The 22824-nt window shown below is 36.8% G+C and overlaps 1 protein-coding gene across 2 annotated transcripts; it reads right to left on the bottom strand.

The window, feature by feature from the left end:
* Positions 1–647: 647 nt before the first annotated feature.
* On the bottom strand, positions 648–13374 carry rbpms2a (RNA binding protein, mRNA processing factor 2a). Of its 2 annotated transcripts, none has more exons than XM_082160110.1 (8): positions 12993–13374; positions 9773–9850; positions 9605–9643; positions 8284–8346; positions 7633–7783; positions 7245–7408; positions 1745–1814; positions 648–1668 (listed from the first exon to the last, which is right to left on the bottom strand). In XM_082160110.1, the coding sequence occupies exons 1-7, from the start codon at positions 13044–13046 to the stop codon at positions 1749–1751; spliced, it is 615 nt and encodes a 204-aa protein (XP_082016236.1). In that variant the 5' UTR covers positions 13047–13374; the 3' UTR covers positions 648–1668; positions 1745–1748. The 2 variants fall into 2 exon arrangements, with proteins under 2 accessions (XP_082016236.1, XP_082016237.1); XM_082160111.1 differs by having other exon boundaries at positions 7260–7408; positions 12993–13372.
* Positions 13375–22824: the final 9450 nt, after the last annotated feature.

Raw genomic sequence — 22824 nt, 5'->3', positions numbered from 1 at the left:
TATGATGAGCATTGTAATGTTTGAAGCAGGTCACAAAATGTCAGTTAAAATTTTAAAACGAGCGGTTCATTCATAAACCCGTAAGATCTTACCTTCATGCTGTGGAAACACAAACCGGAAGACCGAACACAATGAGAACAGCGCTGAAAAGAGGCGGGGCTACAGAAGCTCTATAAGCCACAAGTTAAATATGTGCCAGATGAGGAGGGTTTCCCTTGAGTCTTATTTCTTCCTCCTCTATGGGTTTTCCCTTGCAATTAGTCTCCACTTGCTCACTTTTTTGTAAAGCTGATTTGGACGCACTCTGAAAGCACCATTCAAATAAAATTGAAATCTCCTTTCACAGCCAGACTTTCAGACGTAGTTTGAAAACACTTGCGCTTGTTCAAATAAACACCAGCTTCTCTCAGGCCAGAGCTGCAGTTGTTGCCATTAGATGAAGCGCCGTTCTTCAGCCGGTGAGGATCTCATGCCTTAAAAGGTAAAACATGGAACGAGAGAGCAGATATGCACACTAAAATAACCTATACCCCTCATATTACCGCTGCAGATAGCATGAGTTTACAGAAGGATATAAAAACCATACAAGGAAAAGCTACTAAATGGAAACTCAAAGCTGGATTTGAAGAACCCACACGAAACATCGATTCTCAGATTTCCTTTTATTCTCCAGTTTCACATTCTGAAATAAAGAAAAAAAATCAGCATTTTTAATTATTTTTTTATATTATAATACAGCAATCTCATGTCGGCAGTCCGTTTAAAGTCGCAGTACTGCCACAGGAAACTTCAGTATGTAACACAGAGCAAAAAAAGAAATCAATTGCACTTACTTCAAACAGGTTATAGACAGAATTAACAACCAACGAAAACACCAAAAAAAGAACAAGGGAACACTAAACTGCTCATACATATATATACTTATTTAATTGCACGAAACAAAAATAATGCATAAATATTCATTACACTAGTGTACAAAAATACTTGTACATTTCTTTTCTTTTCTTTTTTTTGTTCAAATATTCTCCAAGCAGACACAGATAGCAGAGGTTTGGTGAATTCAGGGCAGAGGAAGATGCAGAGAAGGAGACGCACTCGAACGAATCCGCTCGGTTCACGTCAGGATCACAAACAGAAACAAACACCCAGTGCATATGTCATCAGTTCTTTAAAAAGAGGAAACGAATGTACACAGAGACCGGATTGCAAAAAATCTAAATCAAAGTCTCCACCTTTCACAAAAATGCAAGAACAAGAGGCTGAAAACTTTTAGGGTTAAGCTGGGACTTGGAAACACGAGCGCAAACGAACAGACGCAAAGGTTTGCATTCTAAAACTTGTTTTATCGCATGCAGAATGACGAAACACCCCCCACAAAAAAAAACAAAAAAAAAAAACAAAAAAAAACACCCATCTACAGGAGCAGCTAGACATGTTGAACGTCTGCGTGTGATTGGCTCGTCAAGCGGCGCAGCTTTTGAAATGGAGACAGTACCGTGAGGTTCGCCACAGTCCTCAGAGTGCTTTAGAGAAGACTTCCTCCAGGAAAATAATCCTTCATGCTTAGATTGTCCATTAAATAAACCTGATTAAATTAAACGCTGAGCCCAGTTGTCCTTCATTCAAACAGGAGGGAGAAATAACTAAACGTCTGTTAGGGAACGGCATCTGTGGAGACGAGGACAGAGCATTAGCTTACGGTCAGAGACATGTGACCATATGAGGTTAAGTGACGGATACTCACGGATTTAACAGAACTGGCGTGACTTCCACCCCGGCTGAGAACTTTCAGAGGGAGACGGGTACCAGCGCATCTACAGGCAAGAGGAACAAGACAAATTACTGTCAGATCTTTGATATATTGCAGATGTTTCTTTTATTATAGGAGAGAAGCCTCAATTTGTGGTCCATTACAGAATAAGATTATTACCATTGAATCTAAACTATATTATGCACCATTATATGCACATACAATGTACACTTTAAACATTTAAAATAACTTAATTTGATGAAATCAGAAAAAATAAACATTTAGTATATATAGTTTCATCATTTGCTTAGGTTTAATCATTTAGTTCTTAAATATTTAATCAAACGTAATCATATTTTGATGATGTGTTTCTCATTTTGATGCTTTTACCATTATCGTCATTTAAAGTGCATGTTTAATGCTTTTCTTTTATTAATCTTTATGCCTCAAATGTAGCTGATTGACTTAGTGTGAACTGAGTCAAAAGTCTATAAGTTTCCAATAGATAGACCACAAATGCTCGCATGTCTCAGAATTGTCAATGAATGGGACGTTACATTTTATTCAATATCAAATCGCTTTAAATTTTGGCTCTCGTTAGACTCTCAAACTCCATGATTCCTGTTCTTTACAACAAAGCACTTGAATGCGACTCCTGTAAATCACTTCAGAAGTGGGAAGTTTCCAGTAGGCAGAAATAAAACACTATAGAACACTTTAAAATCTCCAAAAGAACCATATAAAAACCTTCTTGATGAACCAAAGCTGCTGCCAAGAGACATTTTATTAGTAATAATTACATTAAACAATGTAGAGGGCAACTGTAGAGGGCAAAACCCCAGAAAGAGCCATTTCTACAACAACCTTCATAGTCAAGCTATTTTAGCAGTGCTAATGAACTGATGCAAGCACGACCTGAGCAGGAAACTCTTATCAGTGCATCTATAAACATCTTTCAGCAAGATGACATTAACTCCTTTCCCGTCCTGCCTTCCCAAACCACGCCAAATCACCCACTTCCCCAGCCAAGGGCAAGAGAACGACAACAATCACCCTGGCACGTCCGTTTCAGCCCTTCGTTGACTTATTCTCAACTTCCCACATTCTTTACGAGGCGTCCGGCGGTTTGACGAGAGCGCAGGCGTCACAGCTGTAATCTCACTCCGGCAGGTGTGTGTTGGAAAGGTCTGGAGGAAGAGAAAGCCAAGCGTTCCCTTCTTCCAGCAGTTTAACTGCAGACTTATGGTTGCGTCATCCCGACTACACGCAAACATGCCAAAGGAATTCCATTTCTATTTTCCTTGAGCTGAATAATGCTGGATGAAGCAGGAAATCATCAAGTCATTCTACGATAGGAGCGCCTTCCCATTTATGATGGAACTTTTGCACACAAATTTATATTGATATTCATGTAAAATAATTGAAAACTTAAAATTGTGTTTATACCATATAAAATACATTATTTGAAACACATGTAAATGAACCACCATTAATTAATAAAAAAAAGCTATGCTAATGTAACTTTTGCACAATTTTATATAACAATCTAAATTTAAAAGGCACTACATTAAATATTTTTATTAGATTATTTTGAGTCATTTAATAAAATTAAATAAGTCACCCTCATAGCATATCAAAATGTAATAAAATAATTCCCAAATAAAAATGGCCAAAATAAAATGAACCCACAAATATATGGTGATTTTGGTTATTTAACCATGATACCCTCAGTCAGGATTTTTTTCCTATGTGTTTTTATTGCTCTTAGGGCATGAAAAACAAGAATTGATTTTTATTTAATTTTTTTACAAATTTTTCAAAGAGATCTTCAGATGTCCACTTGAGTGGACAGCATGCGGTTGGTTTAAACTGAAGATATACTGTATTAAATATAAGACAATAATCAAACAGATAAAGTATGTGAATTTAACAAACTAATCAATGCAATTATATCAAATAATGTGAAAACTATAAAATATATACAAAAAATATAAATGCAAAATATTGCAATGGCTTCATACAACTTCATACAAATTGCACTTTGCGTATCTTTGATATCAGAACATGAGGACGTGATTCCATCAGAATTTTCTACAGCCTGTCAAGGTACAACTGTGGAAACCACTCAGATGCTCCCTCCAGTGCACCAGAGTATGGAGATTTACCCTTATTAGCTGATAATTCTGATTATGTTCAAGATGGACATGCACATTTCTATCATAGCCCTCCTCTGAGAAAACCTAGCGATACGTTTTTTCAATCTCATCTGAAATGATCAGTGTTGGGGGTAACGCATTACAAGTAACATGCATAACGCATTCAGATTACTTTTTTGATGTTACAAGTAAAGTAATGTGTTACAAGTAACATGCATTACCTAATCAGATTACTTTTTGATCTAACAAGTAATTAACTACAAGTAACATGCATTACCTAATCAGATTACTTTTTGATGTAACGAGTAAAGAAACGCATTACAAGTAACATGCATTACGTAATCAGATTACTTTTTGATGTTATGAGTAAAAAAACACATTACAATAACGCACATTACATAATCAGATTACTTTTTGATGTTATGAGAAAGGAAACGCATTACAAGTAACATGCATTATGTAATCAGATTACTTTTTGATGTTATGAGTAAAAAATGCATTACAATAACATGCATTATAAAATCAGATTACTTTTTGATCTAACAAGTAAAGTAATGCATTACAAGTGTCATACATTATGTAATCACATGACTTTTTTCGATGTCAATGAAAATTACATTCTAATAATACAAATACATTTATTTACAGTAGAAAAAGTCAATGCATATTAAGTTTTTAAGTTTTAAATTTCAAAAACAATATTCACATTATAATTATGAATTGTATCTGAAATATAGCCATTGCATGCATGACGTCCACTACAGTGGACATGTGATTAATCAGAGTTTTCTCTCAATCTAAAATCAAAACTTGGAAAATTTTACTGTGATATGACTCATTAGATATTGCTTTATGCTGCAATATTTTTTTTACCTACAAGAGTCTCCTAGGATAGAAGGAATGGGTGGATATTCTGGAGCAACTTGGCATGTCTGACTGACCCTTGGCCATCTTGGTTTGGAGGGGGAAAAAATCGAAACACAAAGGCTTGCCACTTGATTGCAATTTATAGGATGATGCACCAGGGTCCAATGAAGAGATTGATGTGCAACTTTGCCATAAAAACCCGTGCAAATTCAAGAGAATGCTTTTTTAATAGCTGTCCACTGTAGTGACCACTATGCGTGAAAGGGTAAAAAAAAAAAGCTGAAAATAAAACCAAAAGTAAAAAAAAATAAGACAAGACATAAATACGAAAAAAAAAAAAAAAAAAAAAAAAAAAACTCAACATTTTTATTTGGTTCTTTTTAGTTTGAACAAAAAATAGCTCAAATTACAAAAAAAGATTAAAAAAAGATTTAAAAAAAAAGAGAAATGACAACCACCAAACCAACATTTTTGTTTTGTCTTTTTTAGTTGAACTAAACCAACAAACTGATTAGCTAACCACCAGCTAACCAGCTATCCACCATCCACCAACCACCAACGGAAAACTCAACTCTCTGAAGGCCGTCAGAGTGACATCGGGCAGAGAATGTGTTAGCGTGTGGATCCATTAGCACATTCGCTCTCTTTCTCACCAAGAGGATGAAACCTTTTACAACCCCTTCGAGATCCTGACAAAACACACTGCGCCCACAGCCTTAGCCAAACACCACTGTAAAACATTTGGTTGAGATCGGATCTTAACTAAACAGACAATTAAAAACGTACAAAACAAGCTCAATTTACGCTTTAAGGAACCTGTTAAAATACAGTACGGCTCAAGAGACTTCAAGTAAAGCCTCTTCATCCATGACCTTTAGCTTTCACTGGGTTGTTGCCATGACAACCACAAAGTCTAGCCATCCAATCAATAAACTTGATCTTGTCAAGCACAGAGTCTTCAAAAACAGTCACATTACATTAAACATGCATGCGAACAACGCAAGATTTACAATAAACCGTGAGAATGCCTGAGGAGCAAACATTTTCTTTCCAATTTTTACCAGCGTAAAACGTATATGAACTTCAAGAGCAGTTTAAGGCAATGTGTTTGTGGGAGAATTTTTCACATGTGCTGCTTTTAATGGATCATAAAAGTGGTTGCACATTGTTTTTTGGCTAAACTTTAATCGGAACCTCTCTGGGCCCAGATTCACTCAGCGACCAAGTCATAATCCAACCTGAGATGCAATTAAAAACAGCTTTTCTCTGATGTCATCTCTTAGCAACGCTAACAGGCCAAGGAATGCTGTTCTGAGGGATTCTGGGTAATCAGACTTGTCATGTTCATAGTGGACCCCTGACACCACCTCTGGTTTTGCTGCGTCATGTGACCCAGGGTCAGTTTCCACCAGAGAGCGAGTCAGGGGCATTATGGGAAAGGTAAGCTTGGTTCGGTTAGATTGAATATTGCTAACGTTTTGAAGCGCATGCTACTCTTACTATTGCTGCAGTATACAGTACACATTGCTGGATGAAATCCATTTAATGTGTAGTATACTGTACACAGCTTACAGTGTGGAATAGCGGCTCCCACAATGCAATGCATGGACGATTTTTTCTGACTTTTCTGACATAAAAAAAAAAACGGATTCAATTTTTTTTAAAGATTCACAATAATGTCAAAGTAAGTAAAAGTACAGTAGAATGCAAGACATGAATTGGTACACCCTTAATTCTTGGGCTTTACCCAGAATCCTTTATAGGAAGGATGCAAATAAATGATTTAAAGTAAATATGCTAAAACCAAAATATACAAGTTTAAGGCCCAGTTTACACCTGGTATTAAGATGTTTTTGGTCAATCGGATCAAAAGTAGACATTCCAGTTTACATCTGGTGTTTTTATACCATCTCTTTTGTCCACTTTCAGCCACTTCTGTCCTGATTTCTTCGAGGGGAGGGTCTATGGGAGGATCTTTCGATCTAATGGACGAAATAAACTCGCGCAATTTATTGTGCTTGGTACGTTTTTCCTTCATCTTCAAATCAAACTTGGTCTTTAGCCGACAGTTTAAATCCCGTCTGGCTAGCGCGCTTCCCATAATGTTTACACATCAGGTTAGTAGATTGCGGCTGTTTGGATTCCGATTCAAAGGTTCTGATTTGCAAAATATAAATTTGTACACCCTTAAAACTTGGCCTTTACCCACCATCCTTTACACAAGTATAGGGATATATCAACAAATTGTGAGAACTTCATGTAGTCACTAACTCCATATTTAGAAGTACAAAAAACGAACACATCGTCACTTTGAAACTGAATCCCCGTTTGTGTTTTCAAAGTACAAAAGCGCAATATTTGCTACAAACTAATGGAAGAGATTTTCAAGAAGTGTTGGCCATGTCAGATTGGACAGAAACCCCCCCGAAAGCAGAGAGAGACAGTGATAGTCAGAGAAAAGGGGCACACACCGGCTGGTCCCTCACCTGGGCGTGCAGGGCGGCAGCGGCAGCAGCGGCGGCGGGGTAGGTGAAGGCGGCGTGAGGCAGGCCTGGGGTCAGTTCAGTGGTGTAGAGGGGATACGGAGCCCACGCCTCAGGAGACGCGGGGATCAGTGCTGCCCCCGTCAGGTCATCTACAGAATCACACACACATCTGAGCCTCACATACAGAACCAGACGCCAGGGAGCGGAAGCACTTCAAGAGACCCGTTACAGCACCCAAAATACACACTACCATTCAAAAACCTGACTAAATTAATGCTTTTCTTCCAACAAGGACACATTAAATTGATCAAAAGTGACATTTCAAATTCATCTGAATCACCAGCATGTTCTGCAAGCGCCGTAGTTTACTCACACGGGTCTCGAGCGATGAAATGTGCACCAAGAGCCGGGTGCAGGTTGGACGGATTTGGCGTTGCCATCAGTTTACTCTTCGCCATCTTTGTGTTGGCTTTTGCAAACTCCAGACGAAGCGTCTGAGGACTCTCTGGGTCAAAGCGGATGCCCTGAGAACAGATAAGTGTTGACCGAATACGGTCCAATTACTCACTTTTCACACAAATGCACAAAACAGGGGTGTCCAATCATGCTCCTGGAGGGCCACTGTCCTGCAGAGTTCAGCTACAACCCCCATTAAACACACCTGAACCGGCTTACTAGGCATACAAGAATGTTTCAGGCAGGTGTGTTGAGGCAAGTCAGAGCTAAACTCCACAGGACAGTGTTTGGACACCCCTGATATAACAGAACATCAGGTTTCCCTCTGCAGCACAAGTGCACTGATTCCCAGAGCAATCCACATCCAGCCAGAAACACGTGACGTCACGGAACTTTTCTTAGGGACCAACATGTGTACGCAAGAGAAACTTCCCCCCCCCCCGTAGAGAGGAGCGGCATCTGAGTCAGACTTTTAAAAGCGAAGTTTGGAGGACATAAAGCACAGTGTCTTTTAAATAATTAAAAGTTGCCATCGCTTCAGCTTACTGACGGACCAGTGATTACTTACGTTCAAGGCATTCTTGGCCGCTTCAGCCCCAGACCGGCTGTCAAACGTGACAAACCCCACAGGCTAGACAATGGAAAGAAACGCATCAGACGGACAGACGCACAGACAGAGGTAGAGAGACAAAATTAGATTTTCCAATCAACACACGAAGTAGGAAAACATATCTCCTTAAAATGTACAGTCATACTGTATTTCACCCCAAAAATCAAAGGGAAAATTGTTTTAAAATATAATAATTTGAATATATTAATTCAATTAAAAACTTAAACCCAATTTTAGGACCAACATTTTATGAGAATTAAGCATTCTCTCCTAATATATACACATTTGGGGTACATTTCATGTCCATTGATGATTATATTTTTATCCTAAATTCTTCAGAAATATTTTATCCATTAAGAACGCATACTTTCTCACACCAATATTTTACATACCCTGTTTTTCCAGTTTGCTTGAAATCACCTTTATGTTTTTTTTTCAATGTCCGGTTTTTAAAGTAGTCTCATGAGTTCAAAATGTATATACAAAAAAAAGTTTTACTCAAGACTATCTAAATACCTTAGAAATATATTGTTTAAATTTAATTCTTTCAAAAAAGAAAATCTCACTTTAAAAATCTGTTAACCAAGTTAAACATTGTTTTTAGGGGGTGTTTGGTTAATCCAAAAACCATGTGACCAGCATCATGTCATGTCATTTTCTTCTGTGGCAGATATTTTGAACATTATGGTAAATATCCTCCTAATTTGTTCTAGATTTCATCTCCAATGACATTGTCAAGTAGTATTTAAGCTGCCTGTCAACTACATTGGGTACATTATGGTTTGCAATATTTATGATTTTATGTCAAATAAATAAAATGCGAGGTTAACCCGATCAAGAAAATAACATCTGGTTGGCCAGACAAGGCCTGCCATTTAAATTATGAGGCAAAATGGTGAAATTGTCAACTATGTTACCAGTCAACCAGTCATTTTTTGTACATTAAATATCTAGACTGCAGCTTAGTATAGTTTACATCCACACGGACTGGAGATTTTCATGATATTCTCGCAAAAAATAAAATTGTCTCTTAAAATTCACCTTTTTTTGGTAATATCAAAATAGTGTTTAATGATTGAACTCTGCAACTAGTAAAGTATATAAAGTGAAACCAATAGTTGAGAAAGCGTGTTTCTACACTTTTTGCTGATGTGAAATGTACCCTAAATTTTATTACACTAATTTATGTAAATATCAATTTAAATTGATAATTTTTTGGTTTACATTTATGCTTATTAAAATGTACACATCATTGGAGGGGAAATAGTTTCAACTTTACCTGTTTTGAGGTCAATTTTATGAGAGATCCTTCATATCCCTGTTTGATAAAAAGGACAAATTCAGAATTAATCTGACAACTTAAAAATCAATTCTCAAATGAAAATCAGTCAAATAAAGAGGACCAACAAAACCTCCAGCTTTCCCCCGTCAGGCTGACGCGTCTTACCTTGAAGGGTCTGAACAGCAGGTAAAGCTCACGTGGTTTGATGTCGACAGGCAGCCCGCTGACAAAGAGCGTTCGTACCTAGAACAGGGAAATGCCTAAATGACATCAGCACACAAATGACAGACAGATACACAGAAGGCCATGACCTCTGAGCTATGAGTGCCGTACAATGTATGGTCTTAGAAATGTGCACCTGAAAAGGAATAAAAATAGGAATTGTTTTGAACTACCTTTGAACGTCTCTCTCCCTTCCTATTGTGTCAGAGTCTCCCCGTTTGTCTGCAGAGTTTGCTATTGGACACTAAATGTGTTCAGATCAAAATCATGAGATTGTGTTAGTTTAGTGAGCAGAAGTGTGTGCGTGGTGATCAAGTGTGTGTGACCCTAAGCATGGATGCAGAGACTTCTGCAGGCCACGGACAGCATTATTGCTCCAATGTGAGTGGAAGGTAGAAAATCTAATTTAACTCGGCAAATTAACAGGATGGATCAAATATTACAGTGAACAAAGAGAGAGAGCAAAGGGCAATCAAATAAAGAAAAGAAAAAAACAAACGTTAATTGAAGAATGAACATGGCTAAGAGAAACTCAACCTCAATTCCTAAAACACATTTTATCCAGCAAATTAAAACTAAGTATCACAGATTCTAGAGTTACCCAAAAAGCAACGATCATTTAAAAACAGATGTGGCAACTTTACACAGATCTAGAGAGAAGAGGAGAACGATTGGATGAAGGACACAGTGTGCTATGACCTTTTACGGAAAAGAGGGGAGAGAGAGAGAACTTTGGTTCAGGCTGACCCATCACATTCTCCAAACGCTTCAGAGGTGAACAGACTCAATCTGAAAGACACTGGTTATTGGCTCAGTCTCACAAAAACATGTCCAGGACCAAAAGAAAATTATTATTTTTCTTTCTTCATTGTGACATTAACGCAATTTCCCCACAAAGGTGTCAGTTTCCAATTGACCGTTTTCCTCTGCATTTTGTAATTCCTATCATTTTCAAAACTGATTCGGTTCAATATAATATATAAAATAAAAGCAACAATACAATTATTAATAATATCCCTGGGTTTTGCAAGTCTTATTATTCTCAGTGTAAATCGTCAGTAATGTGTCCAATAATATAATAAAAGTTGTCCTTTCTATTACTCTCTGTGCAGAAAAATAGCAAAATAAAATTTAAAAATCACGAAAATGCAACAAAAAGTCAATTTTTAATGACCATTAATCAAAAATGTTAAGTGAAATGTTCAAATAACTTATTACATTTATAATGACCCAGACATGTTTAGGAAGAAAGAGTCACCTTTTTATCCTGCACTAACTACAAGAAAAAAGACAGCACCAAGTTGTTGTTTTTTTGGACAAGCACCATAATACCATGATATTATGGACATGTAGTATGATGGTAACATGGTATCATATAACTGCCATGGTACAAGAATATATGGTACCATTTGAGCATTATAGTACCACCAATGAAACCTAAAAACAGTGTCAGATCATTAAAGTCCTAAAACAGCAAAGCATCAGAGTGTGTAACTGGACACATGTCCATCGTTCAGATTCCTCTACACTTTTCCACCAATACATCATCCACTGGAAAGCCATCATTTCCTGGCCGGCTCAGAGGAGCGAGTGGTGGAACGGCTGGAGGCGAGAACGGTCTCGGAGTTCAGTTCACAAACCCTCAGCGTAAACTTTGACTATCCTCAATGTTCCTGAAACATGAGCATCAGTGCTCAAACACTGCCAACAGCTGAGAGGGGAAATAAACAACAGGAATTTAATCAAAAAGGAATAAACACTCCACAAATAAGGGACAATGTGCCACTTAAGTAAAATAAACCGTTGATTTTGATGGCGGTCAGAAAAACGGGACAGAAACTAACAAAGGGTAAATATGGGGGACGTGAGCGACTGGGTCGAAGCAACAGAGGGAGGAAACCCCTGTCCTAATTATTGCAGGTTCAGGCTTGAACACAATGAACAATCTGAATGCGCCACACCAAACGCACTGACCCAGTGCTGCCCAGTAACAATGACAGGACACGACTCCCACCCCAAACCCTGAAACAGAGTCCAGCTTAAACTACAGGAACATTTACACAAACTTCTCACTAGAACGTTAATCAAATAAAAAAAACCAGCTCTAGTCTGATATTTCCTGACAGGGAGTGTTTGCAAACCGCATTGTAAGGTCTTGTGTAAGTAAAACACACTGAACTGCAGGAAATGCCTTTACAAGAGGTCAGAGGTGACATCTAGAGCAGACCCAAACACTCAGAGGAGAAACTCACTATTAAAATAAGATTCTATACAGAATATGTAAGGCTTCCATTCAGACTGAGTTGTTTAGTTCACTCAATTAACTGCAAGTTGTACATTACTTAAATATAATTTAAGCTAAAAGGTCAAATTAAAGACAAGCTGCAAAAAAACAAACATTAAATTATTATTAATAAATAAATGAAAGTCTTGTGTCTCAAGTAAATAAAAATAATGCCTCCCTCGGAAGTCAGAGATGACAGACTGGGAACAAACAGAAAAAGGACAGAAGTTGCAGTTTATTATATTATACCATAATATACTATAATATATTTGTAATTCCTATCTCAAGAATCCAAATGGGAGTCTTGTTGGGTCTCAAATTTTAACTTTATGCAAATTAATCCGTTTGTCAAAAAAAAAAAAAGTTGAACAATAACTGACAATACTACACTGCAAGAGCATCATTTAGATTAAATTACATTAAAACCACTAAAAGTGAAGAATTCTAAAAAGATACATTGCGTCTTTTAGACCCACGTTCAATATACGTCACTGTTTGCGCGTGTTTGAGAATGACGGGAGAAAAAAAGGACAGAAAAACTTCACGAACACACACTGGAGTATTTGCTTGTAAAATCTGCCATTAAACTTTATCCACAGTCATACAAGAGTGTGTGTGTCTCATCAGGTGAGTCTCATATTTCAATGCCAACTTTAAGATTAATCATCAACAGACTCCACATTCCTCTCAAACTCCCTCTCAAGCTTTTCCTCAGCAAACGTTCCTCCTCAAACCGCAACAAACATGCCTCTGAAACGCCTTTAAAGCGAGTTTTAAAACATGTCAAACGCCAAAAGAGTTTCCACAGTCATCCGCCGGCAGAAGCTTGAACTCCACCAAATGAAGTTTATGTTTACTAAAAGAGTTTATTTCTCTTACCTCCTCTTCTAATGAAACACTGGTGTTCGTCTCTGAATCTGACTTCAGACTCATTGTGTAACTTTAACGCTTCTTTGTGCCAGAAAAATAAAAAATCAGTTTTCCCTGTCGGTGATTTTGTCCCTGGTGTGCGTTAAAGTTGCAGAAGAGAATCTCGTGTCGTTTGTGCCCAGTGAAGCCGTGAGTTAAAGCCACAATCCGAAAGTAAAGGTGAGAGGTGCTCTGTGAGGGTGACAGAAGGGAAAGGAGGTGATTTTTGGAGTTTTTTTCCCCCCTCGCTCACATCAAGCTCGTTTGAGTTGAAGTGGAAAGAAAGGAGAAAAGAGGAACCGTTGGTAGATTTAAAGCTGAAGTTGTGCGTCTGCTCCTCTGTCCTATTAGCGGATCAATCATGTTAAATGCGCGCACCCGTGCTTCAGATGGGACTCAGCTGCGCGAGGCCCGGCCCACTTTACCACCACCACCACCACCACCACCATCATCAACATATCTAACCCCTCCTTTACATCCATGCCTGCCTCTGGATCTCTAACCCTGCCTACATGATGGCTGTTTCCGAAACCAAGGAGGTCTATAATAACTAGAGAAACCATTTATCTCAATGACCCCCAAGTATGCCAATCTGCCATCTTTGCTCATCAGCGTTGACTTCTGCAGCCAGGCTGTTTTGAGCCAATCACTTGAGGCGTATGTGTCACGTGACTAAACACTCTGGAAAATTAGATAAGGTTGTTTTTTTGTTGTTGTTTTTTTTTTTTTGGCTGATGGTACCAGAAAAACACAACCCTTTACTTGCGACTAAAAGCTAAGTGGCTGTTCATTAGGCATGTTGTTCATCAATTTCATGCTTTTAAGGTTCCAAAAGTGCAGGTAAAATCAGAATGCGGCTACTTTTAAGTTAAGCCGTCAATGGAAAGTATGTTTTTTTAATATATTTTTGCATGACAGCGCCTCCAAAGGAAACTGGTTTCAGACCAGCTTGCAAAACATCATGCCTAATGATCTCAAATTAATTCAAGTGAGGTAGGCCTATATGTTATATAATTTAATATATAATCTCTTATTCTTCAAATATAACAATTTTATTTCAATAATTCATGAATATATATATATATATTTAATTAATTTATCAATATAATATATCAATATTTAAGATAAATATGACTTGACAGAAATGGAGTCATTTTAAAATATATATATTTATGGATAATAATTCACTTCTACCCAGTGTTATTTTGGTATCATTGACTATGCTATTATTATTTATTATTATTATTATTATTATTTTCCCATTAGTATTTTACCTTTTTTAAATTAGATTTCATTTTTATTTTTCACTTTAATTTGAGTTAAAGTTTAAGTAATTGTATTGTGTGTTTTTGTCATTTTTATTATACATTTTTAAATATATCTATAGTTTTTATACATTTTTATTTATTAGATTTAGTTTATTTAAATTTAGTTACACTGTGCTTCAAGGTAAATTAAATGAAAATGAGAAATGATACCTTGACAACCAGCTAAAATAAAATAAGTAGAATTTTTTAAAATATTTTATTTTATTTGAGTTAACGTTTATTTAGTAACAAAAATGCTTTTTTATATAGTTTTAGTTAACAATAATAACGCTGTTAAACACGGCTTCTATCAACCAGTCCATGCCATCGTGTCTGACCCTGCCTTTATATCAATTGTTATGCTCACTTCACTCTATAACTAAAATCATATCATCTAACCCTGCCTATTTCTCTGATACAGTATATCTTTACATTAACATATCTAAACTTGCAGATTTAACTCTTTACATCTAACCAGGGCCATTGCTAAAATCCAGGACCTGGTGGGCGCCCCTCATCCCTGGGCCGGGACAGCATCGACGACAGCCCTGTATGTAAACCTTCCTCTTTCTTTACTACTTTCTGTCCTCCATTATTGAATGTGTTTCTAATTGTTATATCTTTGACTGTAGGGTCATGAGAGTGTTTGTAGGTTTGAATGCTTATACAGTTGTGTGTGTGTGTGTGTGTGTGTGTGTGTGTGTGTGTGTGTGTGTGTGTGTGTGTGTGTGTGTGTGTGTGTGTGTGTGTGTGTGTGTGTGTGTGTGTGTGTGTGTGTGTGTGTGTGTGTGTGTGTGTGTGTGTGTGTGTGTGTGTGCCACAGTTTCCTTGAATATAAAGTGAGACAGAATCAACTTCACACGCATTTTAACTGGCTGATCTATTGGGTCTTTGGCCCATGTTACCAAAATGAACTGAATTTGTTCAGTCTACACGTGACATTGATACTGGATATTATACAGGTTACACAAATTTAGTTTCTGATTAAATATTCCACATTGCCTTTTCTGTAAATATCCTCCGAGGCCTGCGAGATCTCACGGCTGTCCCGTGACGTGTTTGGCTCGGTCTCGTGACACTCTTGATTTCCCGCGCATGTTTTATGGTAAATGCGCTCGAGTGTGAAACATTGATCATCCTGTTAAAGCATTTACCAGACGCTTGTGTTAAAGCAGACAAACAAAAACAGAAGAACGAATTCATCTGGTTACGCTTCATTTTTTACAAAGCTTTTTTCATTTTTATATTTGACTAAAGCTCCTTCGTTTATCAAATAGATGTAAAATTGTTTCCTCTGATAATATACGCAGTTTGTCTGTGAATATTATATTACCTTTATTTAAACACTACATGATTAACTTTATTTATGTACTTCTATAAATATCATAATAATTAACGTACGGTTTTAATAATTTGAAGAATAAGAGATTAGGTGTCAAATTAAATAAATATTACATCAATAATTATGTAATGGTGCATGATAATTTATAATAATATTAATCTGACTATATTACTATTTCAAATTATATATTTTTAATAAATTATATTATATTTATTACATTATTATTAAATATTTTCATTGTTATTTTACCATTATTGGCCATAGTTTACGGTCAGCTGGTTCTTTCTGAGCATCATATGATGTGTTTCTCTGAATGATAGATGTGTTTTCGCAGTTTGATCTGTAATAACTGATCTACAGATGCCGTGATTCATTGGTCAGAGACAGTGTGTGTGTGTTTTAGTCTGTGATTCAACTAGTCTTCTATGTACACAAGCAGAGCTGAAGTCAGTTTCCGCCTTAGCCGTTGAAGTGTGTGTGTGTGTGTGTGTGTGTTAATGCAGACTGTGTGTGCAGGAATGACTGGTTTCCTGACTGGAACACAATTACTCTGAGACCAGAAACCTGAGGCCTTAACAATCATTTACCTGCTTACTGCTTTACTAAAGCAATCTCTGAACTTCCTAGTTCATATTTAAAGAGGAAAAGATGCCACAGTATCAGCCGTTTACACCTTCAGTCACTGATATTCTGATATGATCTTACTGTATTGGAAATTGTTGTAGTATTATAGCTAGGCCCATTTATGTACAATCCCTCCTCCATCTACAGAATATTTACATGCATTTAAGAAATTGCACAGTCCAGACAGTTTTGGTTGTAAAAGTATTTATTTATTGCTTTATTTTTCCATTGTTAAGTTTAGCAAGTTCTTACTATTCATGAGCATTGCTGAAGGGGTTTTGAGCCACTGATTAACATGACTCATAAATGCACACTCATGTTTTAGGATTTCAGGGAGAGGTTTTTATGTAGAAAAGGTCTCTTATTTTGTAGAATTTATGCACATCTTGGCGTTTCCATCCAGTGTGTTTTTTTTGCGATATCCCAAAACGCACATTAAGAATAGATGAATGGTTATGCACCACCTTCAACTCGAAAAGATTAGATTTTCCTTAAAAAATAAGACTGATCATTTTTATGCAGTATGAAAACCCTTTATTAATTATTTTAATAAGACAGCAGTAATTGAACCTTAACCCCACTACTACTACCCCCCCCCCCCCCCCACTTTTTTTTTTCTTTTCTTCTTTTTTCTTCTTTCTTTCTTCCCTATATCATTACTTGTGTTAAAAAAAATAATTGTTTACATATAAGAATATTTCAGCACACTGTATTCGCAAAGTGAATTTTGTTGGAGTTTATTTTTTTTATTTTTTTTGCCAATGTAGAAAACATTTAATAAAGAGAATGTAAAAAAAAAAAAAAAAAAAAAAAGAATAGGTGAATGGAAACACAGCTATTGACAGTTAAAAGGCTAAAGAATGCTATAAAATTAGATAAATCAAATAAAAAATGTGTCATTTGTATATTTTATTAAAGGGATAGTTCACTTTGAAATTAATTTTTGGTATGTTTTAGCTTACCTCAAGGGCATCCAAGATGTAGGTGTCTTTTTTTCCGCAGTAGTTTCAATTTTGATATTTTTAGGTCAAACCGTTCTTGTCTGTCAGTCATATAATGCAGGTCTATGGTCACTATCTCAAAGAGCATGCACAGAGTCCAAATTAAAACAATTCCCCATCGTAAGTACACATTGATGGCCTAAGACACGAAACGAGCGGTTTGTGTGAGAAAACGAACAGTATTTATATAGTTTTTACCTCTTATACGCAGCCATGTCGAAGTGATCTGATCTGACGTGTACGCAGACTGGTGCATAGATATATACACACTAGATGTCGCCTTGTCTACGGCAGTTCATTGGAACGAATGTCTTTAAGGCGACATCTAGTGTATATATCTATGCACCAGTCTGCGCACACGTCAGATCAGATCACTTCGACATGGCTGTGTATAAGAGGTATAAACGATATAAATACTGTTCGTTTTCTCACACAAACCGCTCGTTTCGTGTCTTAGGCCATCAATGTGTACTTACGATGGGGAATTGTTTTAATTTGGACTCTGTGCATGCTCTTTGAGATAGTGACCATAGACCTGCATTATATGACTGACAGACAAGAACGGTTTGACCTAAAAATATCAAAATTGAAACTACTGCGGAAAAAAAGACAGCTACATCTTGGATGCCCTTGAGGTAAGCTAAAACATACCAAAAATTAATTTCAAAGTGAACTATCCCTTTTTATTAATGCCCTCCTCCTTAATGTATTGTAACTGCGCTGCTTTGCACAAAAATAGATATAAAACAACTCGAACAACAACTTCCTCTAAAACAGCATTTTGTCTGTAAATATTAAAGTATTTAGTTCTGTAAATACCCATGAGACAGAACATATTAAATACACTGCCTGGCCATGATATATAATATAAATAAACGTTGTGATGTTATTTCCATCAAGAGGTGCATACATTTTTGGTCAAGATCATGTATTGACAATGCAAGAGTCCAGCACTCTGTAAAGTCTCCTCCAGCACATCCCAAAGACTTTCAGTGAGTTTAAGATCTGGACTCAGAGGAGACGATTCATGTGTGGAAATGATTCTTCATGATCCTCACAACCATTCTTTCACAATCTGAGCCTGAAGAATCTTGACATTGTCATCCTGGAATATGTTCATGTGTCTTCCTACATGGTTGTTTAAGAGATGAAAAGCTACACACTCCATCAGTTAGAGTCAGAAGAACTGTTGCCAAACATATAAACATAATAATCACTGCAATAATGATCCAATCATAGACTCTTAAGCATTTGCCTCTTTAAATCCAAACAGCAACAGTTGTTTGGTTCGTGTTTAAGTTGAATCTCTCCTCAGATCAGTCTGCAAATGTCTATCTCGGTTAATCGAGATATCAGATAAACACTCTAATTAGCAGAGGGCGTTTCTTTTACCCTGTAGAGTCCCAGCGGGGGACCACCCTGCCCCCTTCCTAATCGAGAGATAAACACGTCTGCCACCGCCACCTCGCTATCAGACACGAGCGGTATAAATAACAACCCCTAACATTCTTCATCGCCGCGGAGATAACAGCAAGAGGACCTAAATGAGAGCACTCACACCCCACTTAGTGTTTAGAGGAACTGCAGGGGTCACGCAAGGGGGTCAGTAATAAAATTCAGAAGATGTAAAAGTTCATAAACAAACAGGGATTCTGGTTTTCTTAAGGAACAGCGTATGAGCGAAAGGAAAAGAGCGTGGACTCGTGTTCTCCGCTGTAAATCGTGTTTGTGTATAGCTCTGTTCCTCTGTTATGATCCGAATGACAGTGTGCAGATCTCCAGTGCACGAGGAGAGTAGAGAACCTGACACGTTTGTTTGACACAGGCAGGCGAGATGTTCTCGCTGAGATTTACACGGTCGCAGGATTACAGCATTAATGCGGGGAAACGGGCTGGACATCCGTGTTATACACTGTAAAACATATTTTTGATGTTATAAATAAAACCAAAAATATCTGAGAATTTTTTACAAGAAAATACTTGTCAGTTTTTCTACATTTCACGTTACTTTGCTATTTCTTTGTAATTGTTTGTGAAATTCACTATATTTCTGAGTGAATATTGTTTCTTTTTTTTTCAGTGTACGAGTGGAGATTTATTGGTGATGAAAACGCTTTATAAAACGTACAATAAATCTGCTAAAAATGCCAGTTTGGTACAGGGTTATTATTGCTAACTAAAACTATTAAAAACACATACAAGCTGAAATAAAATAAAATGCAAGTATTAGTTGAAAAACTTAAACTAAATGAAACAAGTTTAAGATGAAGCGCTACAATTATTAATTGGAATTAAATCAAGCTAAAACTAAACTAAATAAAAATAAATAAATAAACCCAAGAATTTTTTTTTTTTAACTAATAAAATGCCGAAAAATAGTGAAATTACTAAAAGTATAAAAATAAAAAGCGTTTTTTTTTTTGTCATTATATTTATATAAATCAGCTTGTCCTTCAGTTCTTGAAAACAAAAACAAAAAGTTTATTGGGCAAATAATCCTTTAAGAGGCCGTTTACACGACACCGTTTTCAAATTAAGATGGAAAACTTTTTGGGGGCCCGAAAATGCTAGCTTTTGAAAACGGTAACATTATCGTCTCTGTGTAAACTACAAAAACGGTGATGTCATGCGCATGAGTATCACGTGTTCAGTCTATAGTCCCGTATGTTTCTTTAGAAATTGACATCGCCATCTACTGGCCTGGCAGCAGTTGTCATTTTGCGGATCAGTGTGAACGGGATCGTTTTGTAAGTGTTGTCATCTGTACGTGAAAAACTTTTCCGTTTTTAGTTCATCGTTGTCATGTAAACTTACCCTAAATGCAGTCACAAAACTCATAATATGAAAACTTAATATCTCTCAAAGTAAATATTAACTCAGTTCAGCTGAATCTGTCATGTAGGACTACAGACGGCTGATCTCAGATCAGCAGAGGGTCACTGAAACCAACTTTAATGTGCGCTGTATCTCTCGGTGCTGTCAGCTGTGTTTGACGTACCGCAGAGCTGCGTGTAAAATATTCAAAAGCTCTTATTGCAGTTTCGTGTCTGTCTGAAGATGGTGTCGAGATTCAGAAGGCATAAATATGTTCCTGGTATAAACCACATTTCCAAATTTATCAGGATGATTCACCTTGTCTGTCTGGAAATTGAATCGAGAGGATAACGTCATTGTGGTTATTTTAATTGTGTCAACACAAAATATTAAACAATATTTGCATTCAACAGGTTGTTTTTGTCATTTAAAAAACATATATTTTTCTGTTATTATTGTTATATTTTGTTATATGTAGCCTAATCTGGTTTTCCGGCTGGTCTGGCTTGATGGTTTTATAGGGTTTTTGGGCACAAGACAAGAAACTAGATTAGGCTAGATTAAGATGTTTTTGACACTGTTTGACTTTCAAGTGTAATCATAATAATCCTGTGATTTTCAGGTGTTTATCTGAGGGGCTTTGGTCTCCCATGATGCTCAGAGAACAACTTCAACCAATGAACCCAGACCACTGTCATTCGCAAACACTCAGTAAGCCATTTTCTGTAACTCTCAAAGTTCAAAGTTTTATTCATCACATGCTTGTCCGGTGGCCCAACAGTGAGTGTTTTGTTGTGTAAGCTGTGCATCGGACCGTAAAAAAGACAATAGATTATAAAAGACAATAAACACACACAGAGGTATCTTATAGGAAAGTGAAGCCATGCAAATGTAGAGTTTCTCTCCCCTCTCTCTCTCTCTCTCTCTCTCTCTCACACACACACACACACACACAAGAAAAACAGACGTAAATAACTATTTAAGAAGTGCTGGAGTGACTGTAAACTGTTTCATGCCGTTGTATATACACTCTCAGCTCTCTCGGGTTTATAGAGACTCAAGATTGGCTCCTTTTAAGGTGAATTCCCTGTTTTGCTCTCTGCATTGAACGTCTGCTGCCAAGAGCTGCTGGGAGACCGCTCCAGTGAAGAGTCTCCCTGAGAGAGAGAGAGAGAGAGAGAGAGAGACAGAGAGAGAGAGAGAGAGAGAGAGAGACAGAGAGAGAGAGAGAGGGAGAGGGAGAGAGGGAGAGAGAGAGGGAGAGAGGGAGAGAGAGAGAGAGAGAGGGAGAGGGAGAGAGAGAGGGAGAGGGAGAGAGAGGAGAGAGAGAGAGAGAGAGAGAGAGAGAGGGGAGAGGAGAGAGAGAGGGAGAGAGAGGAGAGGGAGAGGAGAGAGAGAGAGAGGAGAGAGAGGAGAGAGAGAGAGAGAGAGAGAGGAGAGAGAGATAGAGAGACGAGAGAGAGAGAGAGAGAAGATGAGAGAGAGAGAGACGATGAGAGAGAGAGAGAGAGAGAGAGAGAACTAGGAACTAGTTATAGCAAAGTAAAATCACATATAAGTCACATATAAGTGACTTGATGCAAGTCAATATGTAATTTACTGTAGGTATGACCTCTCAGATGTTTCTGAGAACAGCAGGAATAAGTAAATCTTGTATATTATTTATATTATAATATTAAATATGACTTTTAATAGTACTTAATATTTATTTAGAACAATATGTATGTATGTATATATATATATATATATATATATATATATGATTAGGGTCCAATTCTCACTATTAACTAACTAATAACTACGACTTTTGCTTTAATAAACTCCTAATTACTGCTTATTAATAGTTAGTAAAGTAGTTATTAGGTTTAGGTAGGATTATGGGATATAGAATAAGGTCATGCAGAATAAGGCATTAATATGTGCATTATACCTACTACTAAACAGCCTATATCCTAGTAATATGCATGCTAATAAGTATAGGCTATATTATATAATATATATAATTTAATAGTTTTGATATCATTTTATATTATACATTACAAATATTTACATTATAATACTAATATTATTATACTACAGCATTAGTATTTAAAATATTAAATATATATATATATATATAATAAATACATATAAATATATAAATGAAATGAGACAATTGTTGATATATAGTACAGAGTGATAAAAATAATGCGGATGGCATAGAGAAATATTTGAGCTCATAATATTTGACAAATATTTGACTTTTGATCGCAGATTTTGTTATCTTGGCTCTAGAGGAGACACATAAGAGTCATCTTTTGCTCTCCATTCTCATTGCTGTACAGGACATGTGTCTCCTTTAGAGTTTCGGGAGATGCCAGCAATGTAAGTATAATGTACGTCCATCATGTGAGTTGTATATGTATATGTCTATATCCTGCATATGCTGTATCTCAACACTTGGCTTATTTGTTTCTATTTTTATGATATTGGCAGAAACATCTAAGACAAAGTTGATGCTTTACTGGAACATAAATGAGATCTCTCTCCTCATTTCCTCCCAAAACACTCATAAATCTCTCTTTTCAGCACAACTAGACACAGAAGTTCATAGCTGTTGACACACATCAACTAAATAAACCAGCCCGCTGAGTGATTCCTCACCCAAATACGTGATATGTGAGTAAAAAAAGCACAGATTTGCTGATTAGCAAAGCTTCAATATTATCTACGAC

Source organism: Leuciscus leuciscus (genome assembly GCF_965113295.1).
Source record: "Leuciscus leuciscus genome assembly, chromosome: 25".
In the NCBI taxonomy this organism is placed as follows: Eukaryota; Metazoa; Chordata; class Actinopteri; order Cypriniformes; family Leuciscidae; genus Leuciscus; species Leuciscus leuciscus.
Note: the sequence above shows the minus strand (reverse complement) of the source record. Positions and strands in the feature narration are given on the sequence as shown.

What these genes read in the sequence shown, in the direction of transcription:
- rbpms2a (XM_082160110.1), bottom strand. Translation starts at nt 13,046, where the DNA reads ATGAGTCTGAAGTCAGATTCAGAGACGAACACCAGTGTTTCATTAGAA. An exon ending in TAAAATTGACCTCAAAACAG is followed by an intron (nt 8,347 to 9,604) that starts GTAAAGTTGAAA and finishes TCCATTGTCTAG; the next exon opens with CCTGTGGGGTTTGTCACGTT. An exon ending in TTTCATCGCTCGAGACCCGT is followed by an intron (nt 7,409 to 7,632) that starts GTGAGTAAACTA and finishes GTGATTCTGTAG; the next exon opens with ATGACCTGACGGGGGCAGCA.